The 13,676-nt window shown below is 38.0% G+C and overlaps 1 protein-coding gene across 2 annotated transcripts in view; it reads right to left on the reverse strand.

The window, feature by feature from the left end:
* The window catches only part of MIGA1 (mitoguardin 1), a 74,623-nt gene that overhangs the window by 47,548 nt on the left and 13,399 nt on the right, over positions 1–13,676 (reverse strand). For both annotated transcript variants that reach the window (XM_045547709.1, XM_045547708.1), the window contains exons 3-5: positions 7,912–8,089; positions 5,418–5,554; positions 1,742–1,868 (exon numbers count right to left, since the gene is read on the reverse strand). In XM_045547709.1, coding sequence (XP_045403665.1) covers positions 1,742–1,868; positions 5,418–5,554; positions 7,912–8,089 — 442 coding nt within the window. The remainder of the gene's footprint in view (positions 1–1,741; positions 1,869–5,417; positions 5,555–7,911; positions 8,090–13,676) is intronic.

Here is a 13,676-nt window from a genome sequence, read left to right on the forward strand (position 1 = left end):
ACCACATATCATCAGTTTTGTAACCAGAAGTCAAACGTATGTCACCAATCTTTTTTTAATGTCATCAATTTTGTAAAGGGAATTGAAACCACAGACAGGTGATTTGTCTAGGTGATCCACAGGGCTCCTACCAATCTTTTTTTGTTTTTGTTTTTGTTTTTGAGACAGAGTGTCTTACTTTGTCACCCAGGCTGGAGTGCAGTGGCACGATTGTAGTTCACTGCAGCCTCTAACTCCTGGGCTCAAGCAATCCTCTTGCCTCAGCCTCCTGAGTGGCTAGGACTATAGGTATGCACCACCACACTCAACTAATTTTATTTATTTTTTCTTATAGAGACAGGGTATCACTATATTACCCAGGCCACTCTTCAACTCCTGACCTAAAGCAATTCTCCTGCCTAGGCCTCTCAAAGTGCTGGGATTACAGGTATGAGCCACCATGCCCAGCCCCAATCTTAATTCTATAAAACCCCCTGCAGCATCTCTAGCGTTGCTCTATTTCTCTTCAATTGGAACTTTCAATATTCTACTAGACAATTACAGTAATCTAGAAATATAGTGAGCTTAACTCTCTGGAGACTTTTGGAAAAGGTAGTAAAAGAACTGTTCTTCCTTCTTTCCCACAGAAGGAGTACCTACTGTGATAGCACTGGCGATGATACAGTCTAACTATCCTAAAGAGTGGGAATACATTCAGAAGCCAAGTCATCAACCCCTTTACTGTCCACTGGCCTGAGCCACATGAAGGTTTTTTGGTTTTGTTTTTTATTTTGCATGCATTTCCATTAAAAGAAAGATAGCGTGAAATAGAGTAGAGAAAAACAGGGAAGAGCATTTGAATCTTCTGATTCAGCAATATGTTCTTTTGGTTCTTCTCCAAGGCTCCAGTGAGGCCCCCTAGATATGCTCATAGTCAAGCCAAAAAGACTACAGAGATGTAATACACAGAAGGCCTTCTTTTTATGTTTCTTTTTTCATCTGACTTGTACCAAGTATAAAGGCCTTCTTTCTATTTAAAGTTTTTTCTGGATATAAAAAGAATACAAATGATAGCTAAATAAAATAGATCAAGTAAAGTGAATTCTGACAGATTCATAGATAAGAGTCAGCAGATTAGGAAAGGTTAGTGTAGTAGGCTCAATAATGGCCACAAAAAGATATCAGATCCTAATTCCTAGAACCTATAACTGTTACCTTATGAGGAAAAAGGGTCTTTGCAGATGTGATTAAGAATCCCAACATGGGGAGATTATCCTAGATTACCTGGTGGGCCCTAAATCTAATCAAAAGTGTCCTTGTAAGAGACAGGTAGAGGGAGATTTGATACACACAGAAGAAAATGTGATATGAAAATGAAGGCAGAGACTGGAGTGATGTGGCCACAAGCCAAGGAATGCTGGTAACTACCAAAACCTGGAAGAGGAAAGGAATGAATTCTTCCCTAGGCCTCCAAAGGGAGACTGCTCTACTGACACTTTAATTTCAACCCAGTGATAATGATTTTGGACTTCTGGCCTCTAAAACTCTGAGTGAATAAATTTCTGTTGTTTTAACCCACCAAGTTTACAGTAACTTGTTATAGCACCCCCAGGAAACTAATATAATGGCCTATGTTATATAGAGTGGATTCAACAGACATAAGAACATTTTAAAATTATAGTTGCTTCTCTTAGAACAACTGAGTTTAGTTTCAAATTAAATCTGAGTACAGTATCTTAAAACTTTATCATATTATTCCTACCCATTAGATATAAGTTCTCAGGAGTGGTCACAGGAATATTAACAAGTTTAATATCATCTTCATCAGCTTTGTCCCAGGAATTAGAATTGCCACAAGCACAGCTATGACAAGAATTGACACTCTGGACCTAAAATTAAGATAGAGAGAAGTTACTTCAAAACCTCTCTTATGATAGAATATTGTGTTTTTGTTGTTTTTTTCCTAAGAGTCAGGTCCTGCTCTGTTGCCCAGGCTCTGTTGTACAGTGGCGCAATCAAAGCTCACTGTACTCTCAAACAGCTGGGCGCAAGCAATCCTACCACCCCAGCCTTCCAAGTAGCTAAGACTACAAGTGCACCACCACACCTAGCTAATTTTTGTATTTCTTGTAGAGACAGGGCCTTGAACTCCTGGCTTCAAGCAATCCTCCCACCTCAAGCTCCCAAAGTGCTGGGATTACAGGCATGAGCCACTGTGCCTGGCAGTATGTTGTGACCTTTTATATTTACAAATTATTTACATAAATCCTATTACAGGTAAAATAATCCATGACATTTCCATCTGAAGAAATAATTCTGATTGTATTCAATTAAATTTAGGGGTCATATGACCCTAAATATTCTGAGCCTGTTTGCTCAAAAATATACAAGTAGAATATCTTGAACATAAATCACTTATTTCCATCAAAAATCAGGCCATTATTTTATATCATTTACTGTTTTAAGTATTTACTTATAAATTTTATCTATACCTACTTTGATGTAAAAAAGATAGTTTACTTGTTTTTTTCATTTTTTATTTTTTTAGAGACACAGTCTCACTCTGTTGCCCAGGCTGGAATGCAGTGGCACAATCATAGCTCACTTTAAACCTTGAACTCCTGGGATCAAGTGATCAATTCTTCTGGCTCTCCCTCCTGAGAAGCTTGGACTACAGGTAAGTGCCACCACACTTAAGTTTTATTTTTCTTTTTAAATTTTTTACAATGCTGACTCTCTGCTAAATGATAACCAAAAGTGAAAATTCTCCATCATCTTTGTACATGCCCTCCCTTAGCAAGGTTCACTGAGTCAATTTTTTCAATCACCTCTATGCAGATGATTCTCAAGTCCCTAACTCCAGTTCTGTCCTCTTTGAGAAATCTAGGCCCACATTTTCATTTGCCTATTAGGTGGCTCCACTTGGCTCTCTTGCTGGCATCTCAAACTGACCACAGTTATGCACCTCAAAATGATATTTCAGTCAACAATGGACCGTATATATGATAGTGAAACCATAAGATTATAATACCGTATTTTTACTGTAGCTTTTCTATGTTTAGATATACAAATACCATAGTGTTACAATTGCCTACAGTATGCAGTACAATAACATGCTGTACAGGCTTGTAGCCTAGGAGCAATAGGTTACACCACATGGCCTAGGTGTATACTAGGCTATAACATTTAGGTTTGTGTAAGTAAACTCTCTGATGTTCACACAACGAGGCAATCACCTAACAACACATTTCTCAGAACTATACCCTGTTGTTAAGTGATGCATGACTGTATATCAAAACAGGAGCTTAAACATCCTGCTCTGCCCCATCTGGGAGTCCTCTGCTCAGGGATGGGCCAGCAGGGCTACAGCCAACCTCCCTGGGAAGCAGAGATTCAAGAAACCTCTGGGGTCCTGTTTTCTTGTTATGTGATTCCAGGGGTGCACAAGGGCCCTGGGGGTATCTGAACAGAAGGGCATGGGAAGGAGGGCTGCAACCCCCCCAGTCTTGCTCTGCTGGTATAGCAAGAAGCTGCCCACCCCCACCACGCCCTGAACTGCAGGCTCCTGAGTCAGCAGATTAAGCATTTTATAAATTGTATTTTAAATACATATTTTAATCTTGTAAAAAAAAACCAAAAGACCAAAAAAAAAAAAAAACCGCTTAGCATTTTCCCACAAGAAACTCTTCCTCCTCTTAAGTTCACCAATATACTTCCATTCCCACAAATTCTCCACTAGAAAACAGGAAGTCATCTTCAAAGTTTTTTCCCACACCTTTCATATCCAGTTACCAAATTCTGTGCACCCTGTCCCCTCCTTTCTACTCCTGGTGTCATGACCCTAATTGAGGCACTCATTATCTACTGCCTAAGAGGCAGAAAATCCAGGCAGTTCACAGCCCTGGCAGAGGGATGACTAGGTGAGCTAGACAAGCACAGTAAAATGTTTCTAGAGACTTGTTATTCACACTATTATCATAAAACTCACTTTTATCTACTTCTAGTCAAAAAGAACAGCTTCAGCTTCAGTTGAGAAAATTCAAAATAGAGGCAATTCTCAGACACTAAGGAAATTCACATTCTAGAATAGGCATATTCTTCATTATCCTGCTCGATTTCACAGAGGAATTAAAAGTCTGCAGCCTTTTTACCCTAGCAAAGCTTTTAAAAATTTCAGATTTTTTTAGGCATTACACAATGCCTAAAAAGCTATATATATTCCAATGAAATATAGAAGGTACAGAATATGGTGTTCTACAAACTACTAAGAGAAAAAATGAATATGCACGATGGTAGTGGCATAAATTCCTTGGAAGTATACATAAGAAATTGTTGGCTGGGAGTGGTGGCTCACGCCTATAATCCCAGAACTTTGGGCGGCAAAGGCAGGAAGGAGGATCACTTGAGCCTAGGAGTCTGAGACCAGCTTGAGCAACACAGCAAGACCTCATCTTTACAAAAAATTATACAAAAAACATTAAAAAATTATACAAGTAACTGGGCATGATGGCACACGCCTGTAGTCTCAGCTACCTGGGAGGTTGAGGCAAGAGGATCATTTGAGCCCAGAAGTTCAGGGCTGCAGTGAGCTATGGTGGCACCACTGCACTCTAGCTTGGATGAAAAAGCGAGATCCTGTCCAAAAAAAAAGAAAATTTGTCAATGTTGTTTATCTCCAAGAAGGGGAATTTAGTGGATCAAGAACACATTTTCTTTTTTTTTTTACAATACAGGGTCTCATTATGTTGCCCAGGCTGGCCTAGAATTTAGAACTCTTGGGCTTAAGTGATCTTCCCGCTTCGCTATTCCAAGCTTGTAGCTGGGACTACAAGCATGCACCACCACACCTGGTTGTCAGTGTACATTCTTTTGCTTGTTCTGCACTTAGTAGCAAGTACATATCCTATCTACTTTTTAAATCAATGTTTAAACTACATTAGATTTAAACAAATACTAACTTCATTCCTTGTCAATTAATATTAATATTATATTAATGCTCCAAAAAAGAAGGGAGCTCTTCTGCTTTCCAGTCAACACTACGTTAATGCTCCAAAGAAGGAGGTGAGAAATTCCTAAGTGGCTTCAGCAAGCTAAACACTTTTACCTAAAGAGGCTCATCAAGTGATTATTGTGACCCAGCACAAAGTCCGGCTGCACTGTCCAGCTTCTTGCAGAACATCTAATTTTGATGTACTACTTCCACATCAACACCATTCTCACCTTGGACCCATGGGACCATATCACATACTCAAAACAACCTGGAACCAAATTGGCTGAATATTTAGCAAAAGAATACTTACTTGCCTGAAGAAAGCAGATTCAACCAGACGATTTCTTAAGGTTCTTCCCATACTAAGAACTCTAAGTTTATGACATTTAACTAATAGATCACAAGAGGCAGATAAACAAATATAAAAAAAATTTATTTCTTTACTTACAGAGGCCAAACTCTGTGCAGAACCTGAGTATTTACTGAAAAGTCCTCCATTAGCATAGTTAAAAGACTGAGATCCTTTGTCTTTGTTTGAACTTAAAGATAATGTCAAATTTTGTCTACTACTGGAACAACTTGAACCTGCCAAACAAACATACTAATATTAAAGGTATCAGTAATCTCAATGCTAAATTTTATGTAAAATTTCAAAGTTCATATTATATTCATTCAGAAAGCTTCTGATTTTAAAACACTTCACTCAGTTGTGTAAATGATTAAATGTACATCATTATTAAAATTTATACCTCTATACAATGTTTTTAACACTGCTAAATTCTGCTGCTGAAATGAAGAGTAAAACATTCATCTAATTAATTAGGGTGGTATGTGAATTGTCTCTTATAATCGGTATAAAAATACTGGCAACTATGAACCTTTAAATTGTAAATTTAACAAAATATAAATACTTCCTTTCAATCACATGTAAACCTTTTCCATATTGCATAATGTTATAATTAGCTTTTTTTTTTTTTTTTTTTTTTTAAGACAGAGTCTTACTCTGTTTCCTGGGCTAAAGTGCAGTGGTATCATTATAGCTCACGTACAACCTCAAATTCCCGGGCTCAAACAATCCTCCTGCCTCAGCCTCTCGAGTAGCTGGGATTATAGGTGTGCACCACCATGCCCAGCTAATTTTCCTATTTTTTTTCAGAGATGGAGTCTCATTATGTTGCTCAGGCTGGTCTCAAACTCCTGGCCACAAGCAATCCTCCTGCCTTGGCCTCCCAAAGTGCTAGAATTACAGGCGTGAGCCACCATGCCCAGCCTGTAATTAGCTTTTCGTACTTCTCTTTCCTCTACTCATCTATCCGTTTTTCTAGGGCAGACATCGTGTCTTGGTTTTTCTTAACGCAGCAGTTAACCCATTTGTGGATTCAAATCTCAGCACTTAAATGACCTTGGACAAATCAGTCAACTTTTCCATATCTGAATTTTCTTTATGTGGAAAATAGGAATAATAGCGTGAGATTATAGTCCTAATTCACAGGATTGTTGTAAATTTAAATAAAGCACTAAAGGCCAGGCATGGTAGCTCACACCTGTAATCCTAGCACTGTGGGAGGCCAAGGCAGGAGGATAGCTTGAGGTCATGAGTTCCAGACCAGCCTAAGCAAGAGCGAGACCCAGTCTCTACTAAGAAACAGAAAGAAATTAACCGGACAACTAAAAATATATAGAAAAAATTAGCCGGGCATGGTGGTGCATGCCTGTAGTCCCAGCTACTCGGGAGGCTGAGGCAGGAGGATCACTTGAGCCCAAGAGTTTGAGGTTGCTGTGAGGTAGGCTGACGCCACGGCACTCTAGCCCTAGGCAACAGAGTGAGACTCTGTCTCAAAAAATAAATAAATAAAAAATGAAAAAAAAATAAAGCACTAAATATATACCACTCAGCTGAGACTTAATAAAAATCTCAGTAACTGATCAGCCATCATTACTGCTGTAATATTCACTATACTTGGCATGATATAGCAACTCTTTGAATATTTGCCGGACTGATGAATCAATCACAAAAGCATACCATACGCTAAATAGCAAAAAACTAAGAAACCCAGCATGCTCAAGAAATTGTTTTTATTGAAACAATTTGACAATATGTACTGTATCTCTAACAAAAATTATGGGTCCTTTAACGTTGCAGTCCCCAACCCCCAGGCCAACGCCCATCAAAAGTCTGTGGCCTGTCAGGAAACGGCCAGGCATCGCCGCCTGAGCTCCACACCCCATCCCATCCCACCCCCTTACCCACCCCCACACACACAGCATCCCCCTATCACCTGTCCATGGAAAAACTGTCTTCCATGAAACCAGTCCCTGGTGCCAAAAAGGTTGGGGACTGCTGCTTTAAAGGACAGAAATTTTACTTCTAGACCATTACATACTAAGGAAATAGATAAGTATATGCAAAAAAAGAAAAACACAAACATCCTAACAGGGACAATAGGGAAATAATTAAATAAATTAAACTTAACACTAATTATATTATTCTTTAAAAATTTTTTATTAGTGGCAATTACTAGACTAATTATATATTACAAATGATAGCACAGAGATATATTTATTGACCAAGAAAGACATTCCTATACACTGTCAAATATTTTAAAAGCAGGCTATAAAATGTTCATAATTTTACTTAAAATATACAAATAATTGTATATAAAATTTTATGTCTCAATATGATATTAAAATGCAAATATAAATGGATTGATAGACAAAAGTATTATTAGTAGTTATTTCTAGGTAGCAGATTTCAAGTGATTTTAATTTTTTCTATTTGCTTGTCTATGTTTTCTAATCTTTCTAATATGAATCTGTTTTACTTGTGAGTTAAATAATAAGGAAGAAAATTTTGGAGACTAAAACACTGAAATCACTGCACTCCGGTTATGACATACACATAAGATTATTTTTGTAGACTTAATTCAGCTACTTCCACATACCTTTGTCTGAAGCTGCTCTTTTAGCGTATTCAAGGATGAGGTTCTCTGGTTCCCATGGTAATGGTTTTCCTTTCTTTTTTCCACGTTTTCTTTTAAAGTGATGGGCCAGAAAAATTACAGATATAGCACTCACTGCTGTTACCACAAACAACTTTTTAGCTACTGGTGAAAATTTGATCTGGAAAAGATGCAGTTAGATTGAAAAAAAATCTCTTTTATTTGTTCACTTAAAGTAAGGATATAAGAACTAAACTTAATCTAACCTGTTTCCAAATACTATCAAGAGAATATGATTTCACTCTTTCAGTGACAGCTAGCCCAATTTGATTTTAAGAAATTTTTAAAAATGTAATAATTTATTACCCATTGCTCTGAAGTTCTCAGGTAAACAATATTACCCAAAAAGTCAACAGGAGCACAAAATAATTCACCCCCATTAACAGTTTTTGAGCAACTAATGATTAACTCATGCAACTGATTTTTAATCACAAGAATGATTAAATCAGACTTCTAAACTGAGCCTTTTTAAAAACTATCTGGAAATTTGGGCAAATAGAAGTTAAATTGATTTCTAAACACTGTCGAAATAAGCCATTTTTTCACAAATTATTCAAAAATATTTACTCAGAATTATACAAGGTACCATGGCTGTGCTATGAATTAAAATTTAATGTGATTCTATTTAACAAGCATATAATGAGTACCTACTACTACTAATCAGAAAGCACTGGGTATAATGAAGGTCACAGATCTTACTTCTCTCAAGCAGTGTGCTAACTAATAGCAGAAAAAGATATGATGGAAAATAATTACAGTATAATGTGATAAATACAGTTATACAAGTACTAAGTACTAATTACTAACATCAGAACAATAGTGATTATTAACCTTCTCTTGGGAGACAAACACTACTATTCACCTAAAATGCAGAGGAACTCTAAAAGCCAAAGGCTTGGGATGTAGAGAGCTGAAAAGAGTGTCACTTCCAACCTCCAAAAACGAAATAAAGCCAGACAAATGGCAGTTTTTCAAATTTTCTTGACCCCATCTGAACACTGAGGTCAGAGGGCAACCAACTGTACCCTAAACTAAGGAGACAGGTATTTGAAAGGAGAGATAAGACATAAACATTGGCTTACACAGACAAGATTCAGCAAGATATAAGTAAGAAGAGGTCAGCTAGCAGGGTCTGAAAAATTGGTGGAGACTGGGTATACAGTGTTGAGAGATAGGGAGGGGTGCTGCAAATTTTGGATGTTTTATCTTCATGAATCACACCAGGCACTCATAGAAAGGCCTGAAAGAGTACAAAGAAGGTCTCCCTAATGGTCCAAGAACTAGGAGAGGGAAACAGCAGCTTCTGTGGAGGGCATGAAGTTGAACCAGTACATTTTTCCTCTATTCCCACTAAAGGACAAAAGCCTTAAACTGTGGGATGTAGCTTTAATGTTACAGAGAAATATGTACCACTAAATGCTTACATTAAAGAAGAAGTAACCAGGCACTTGAGTCTATAATCCCAGCACTTTGGAAGGCTGAGGTGGGAGGATCAATTGAGCCCAGGAGTTCAAGAACAGCCTGGGCCGGGCGCGGTGGCTCACGCCTGTAATCCTACCCCTCTGGGAGGCCAAGGTGGGTGGATCGCTCGAGGTCAGGAGTTCGAGACCAGCCTGAGCGAGACCCCGTCTCTACTAAAAATAGAAAGAAATTATCTGGCCAGCTAAAAATATATATAGAAAAAATTAGCCGGGCATGGTGGCGCATGCCTGTCCCAGCTACTCGGGAGGCTGAGGCAGTAGGATCACTTAAGCCCAGGAGTTTGAGGTTGCTGTGAGCTAGGCTGACGCCACGGCACTCACTCTAGCCAGGGCAACAAAGCGAGACTCTGTCTCAAAAAACAAACAAACAAAAAAAGAACAGCCTGACCCTGTCTCTACAAAAAAACTTAAGAATTAGCCAGGCGTGGTGGCATGTGCCTATGGTCCCAGCTACTTTGGAAGCTGAGATAGGATCTCTTGAGTCCAGGAGTCCAAGGCCACAGTGAGTATAATTGTGCCACTGCACTCCAGCCTGGGCGACAGAGCAAGACCCTAGGGAGGAGAAGGAGGAAGAAGAGAAGGAAGAGGAGGAGGAGTAATGGGGAGGAAGAAGATATTACATCAGTGATCTAAGATTTCAATTGAAGAATCGAAGAAAAGAAGCACAAATTCAACCCAAGGCAGGAGACAGGAAGTATTACAAAGATTAAAGCAGAAATCAATAAAACCAACACCTAGGGGTTTTTTGGGGGGAGGGGGGATATCAATAAAACTGACAAACCTAGCAAGTCTCATCGAGAAAAAAAGAAGGATGACACAAATTGCCAAAATCAGGAAAGAAAGAGGAGTCATCCTCACGGATATAAAAAGGATTCAAAAAGGATTACCATAAAGAACTCTATGTCCATAAATTCATATTCCTTGAAAGACACAAACTATCAAAACTCAGGACAAAACAGATAACATAAATAGTTACATATCTATTTGAAAAAATGAATATGTCATTAAAACCTTCCAATAAAGAAAACTGAAGGCCAAATTCTACCAAATAGTTAAGGAAGAAATAATATCAATTCCATACAATAAGGGAATACTTCCCAATCATGTTGTGAAGCCAGTCCAGATGCTTTTCAGCTTATGATACGATTACATCCCAATAAACCCATCATAAATGGAAAATATCATCAGTTGAAGATGCATTTATTAATAATACACCTAACCTACAGAACGTCACCCCTTAGCCTAGCCTACCTTAAACATGCTCTGAACACTTACATCAGCCTACATTTGGGCAAAATTATGTAACACAGAGCCTATTTTATAATAAAACATTAAATAGCTCATGGAATTTATTCAATACTGTACATTATGTTGAAATTGTAATGTTTTGCATCACTGTAAAATTGTAAGTCAGGAACCATCTGTTATTAGTTCCAGACAAAGATATCACAAAAAAATAAAACTATAGAGTATACCCTAATATCCCTCACTGATAGATATAAAAAATTTTCCATAACATATTAACAAGTCAAATCCAGCAATACACAAAAAGAATGAAATATATGATCAGGTGGTATGTATATCCTATGAATGCAAATCTAGTTCAACATTTAAAAATCAGTCAATGGAATTTACCATAACAAACTAAAGAAGAAAGTCATCAACAGATACAAAAATGAGTATTTGATGCCTCGAGTCACCAGAAACTGGAAGAGGCAAAGAAGGGTTCAGAGGAAGTGTGGCTCCTCTTATCACTGGTGTAAAGGTTCTTGCCAGTTTCGTAGGAAGGAATTTCAGGATGTGCACAACCGAGCGATAGTAGCTAGTTTATTAAGCAAAAGCAGACAGGCTTAGGAAAGGCTTGTGCAAAGCAAAAGTGCCCCCCCAAGAAAGGGAGTGGGAAGGCTGGAAAAGAGCAACTGCCCTGAACCCCAAGCAGTTGCTGTTTTGTTTTGTTTTTTCTTTTTTCTTGTCAGCAGAACAATTTTCTTTTCTGTAAAATAACTTAAAGAGGTTTATTCTGAGTCACATTTGAGGACCAGGACCCAGAGCCATACCCAAGAGGGCTTGAGCAAGTGGACTCGCTGTTTTTATTTGTTGAAGTCAGAGAAGGCTGGGCAGTCCGTGTTCATCCCGTTTTTACTCATAGTTTCCCTGTTTTTCCCACAAGGAGGGTCAAAACCACGATGTTAACTTATTACAATTGTGATATAAATGGGGGAAGGTCACTTTGTACCTATGCAAAGCTGGGAAATTAATGGTTATTTTCTTCTCCATAGGCCTGTTCATTCAAGGGCTGTTTGTTCAAGACAGTTGACTAACTTTTCCATTCCTTCCTCCCTTGCTCATACCTAACTGACTACCTACTCTAACACTCTATGGTGTTATTTCAGCCTCCACAGTTGTTATAAAAGAATAAATTTCTGTTGTTTTAAGCCACCAAGTTGTGGTAATTTGTTATGGCAACTCTATGGAACTAATACAAAAGGGAAATTCCTCAATCTGATAAAGGACATCTATTAAAAAAAAAAAAAACCTGTAGCTAACATCATACTTAATAGTGAAAGACTAAATGCTTTCCCCATAAGATCATGAACAACGCAAGGATGTCTTTCACCAATGCCATACAGAAGTACTAGCTAGTGCAAAAAGTCAAGAAACAGGAATAAATATTAGAGAGGAAAAAATAAAACTATTCACAGTTGATACAGCTGTCTATATAGAAAGTTCCAAAGGATCTACAAAAAAGCTCCTAGAGCAGGTAGGTAAGTGAAGCAAGATAACAGGACACAAAGCCAATATATACACATCAACTGTATTTCCATATAACAGCAATAAGCAAGTAGAATTTGAAGTTTAAAAAGCAATACTATTTATTAACAGAACCAAGAAAAAGAAAAAAATTAGAGCTAAATCTAAAATAATTTGTGCTAGATAAGAACAAGACACTGATAAAAAAAATCAAAGAGGATAAAAGGAGAGATATACCATATTCATGGATCATAAAATTTCATTTCTCTCCAATTTGATCTATGTAAACAAAATAACCCTAATCAAAAACCCAGGCTGGGCACAGTGGCTCATGCCTGTAATCCCAGCACTTTGGGAGGCTGAAGCAGGAAGACTGTTTGAGGCCAAGAGATTCGAGACCAGCCTAGGCAATAATAGCAAGACCCGGTCACTACAAAAAATAAGAAAAAATAATCAGGTATGGTGGTGTGTGCCTGTAAGTCCTAGCTTCTTAGGAGACTGAGGCAGAAGATTTGCTTGAGCCTAGGAGTCTAAAGCTGCAGTGAGCTATCATCATGCCACTGCCCTCCAGCCTGGGCAACAATGAGACCCTGTCTCTCCACCAAAAAAAAAAAAAAAAAAAAAGCCCACAAACAAAAACCTTTTGTAGATATTGATAAGTTTTTTTTTTTTAATTAGGAAAAGGCAAAAGAACTACAATAGCCAAAATAATTATGAAAAAGAACAAAAGTGGAGTACTCACACTAGCCAAATTCAAGATGTAACTACAAAGCTACAATAATCAAGACAGTATGGTATTGGTGAAAGAACACATGTAGATCAAAACAACAGAATAGAGAGCTCAGAAAGAAATCCACATGAATATAGTCAACCTATTTTTGTCAAAGAAAATCCAAGAGAGAAATTCTAGAAGAAAACATAAGAGAAAATCTGCATGCCCTGATAATCATCTAAAACCAGAAACAACTTGGATGTCCTTCAACATGTGAATAAAGAAACTGTTATATTCATGAAATGGAATACTACTCAGCAATAAAAAGAGACAAACTATTCAGACACACAGCAATGTGAATGAATCTCAAATGTATTATGCTAAATGAAAAAAGCTGATTTCAAAAGATTATATAGTATATAATTCCTTTTGAGACAGGGTCTCACTCTGTTGCCCAGGCTAGAGTACTGTAGCATCATCACAGCTCACTGCAACCTCAGACTCCTGGGCTCAAATGATCTGCCTGCCTCAGCTTCCCAAGTAGCTGGAACTACAGATGTGTGCCACCATACCCAGCTAATTTTTCTATATTTTGTAGAGACAGGGTCTTGCTATGTTGCTCAGGCTGGTCTTGAACTCCTGGCCTTGAGAGATCCTCCCAAAGTGCTAGGATTACAGGCATGAGCCACCATTTATATGACAATGTGGTAAGGACAAAACTATAGGACAGAAAAGAGATCAATGGTAGCCAGGGGTTAGGGGAT

Source organism: Lemur catta, chromosome 3 (assembly GCF_020740605.2).
Source record: "Lemur catta isolate mLemCat1 chromosome 3, mLemCat1.pri, whole genome shotgun sequence".
Classification (NCBI taxonomy): Eukaryota; Metazoa; Chordata; class Mammalia; order Primates; family Lemuridae; genus Lemur; species Lemur catta.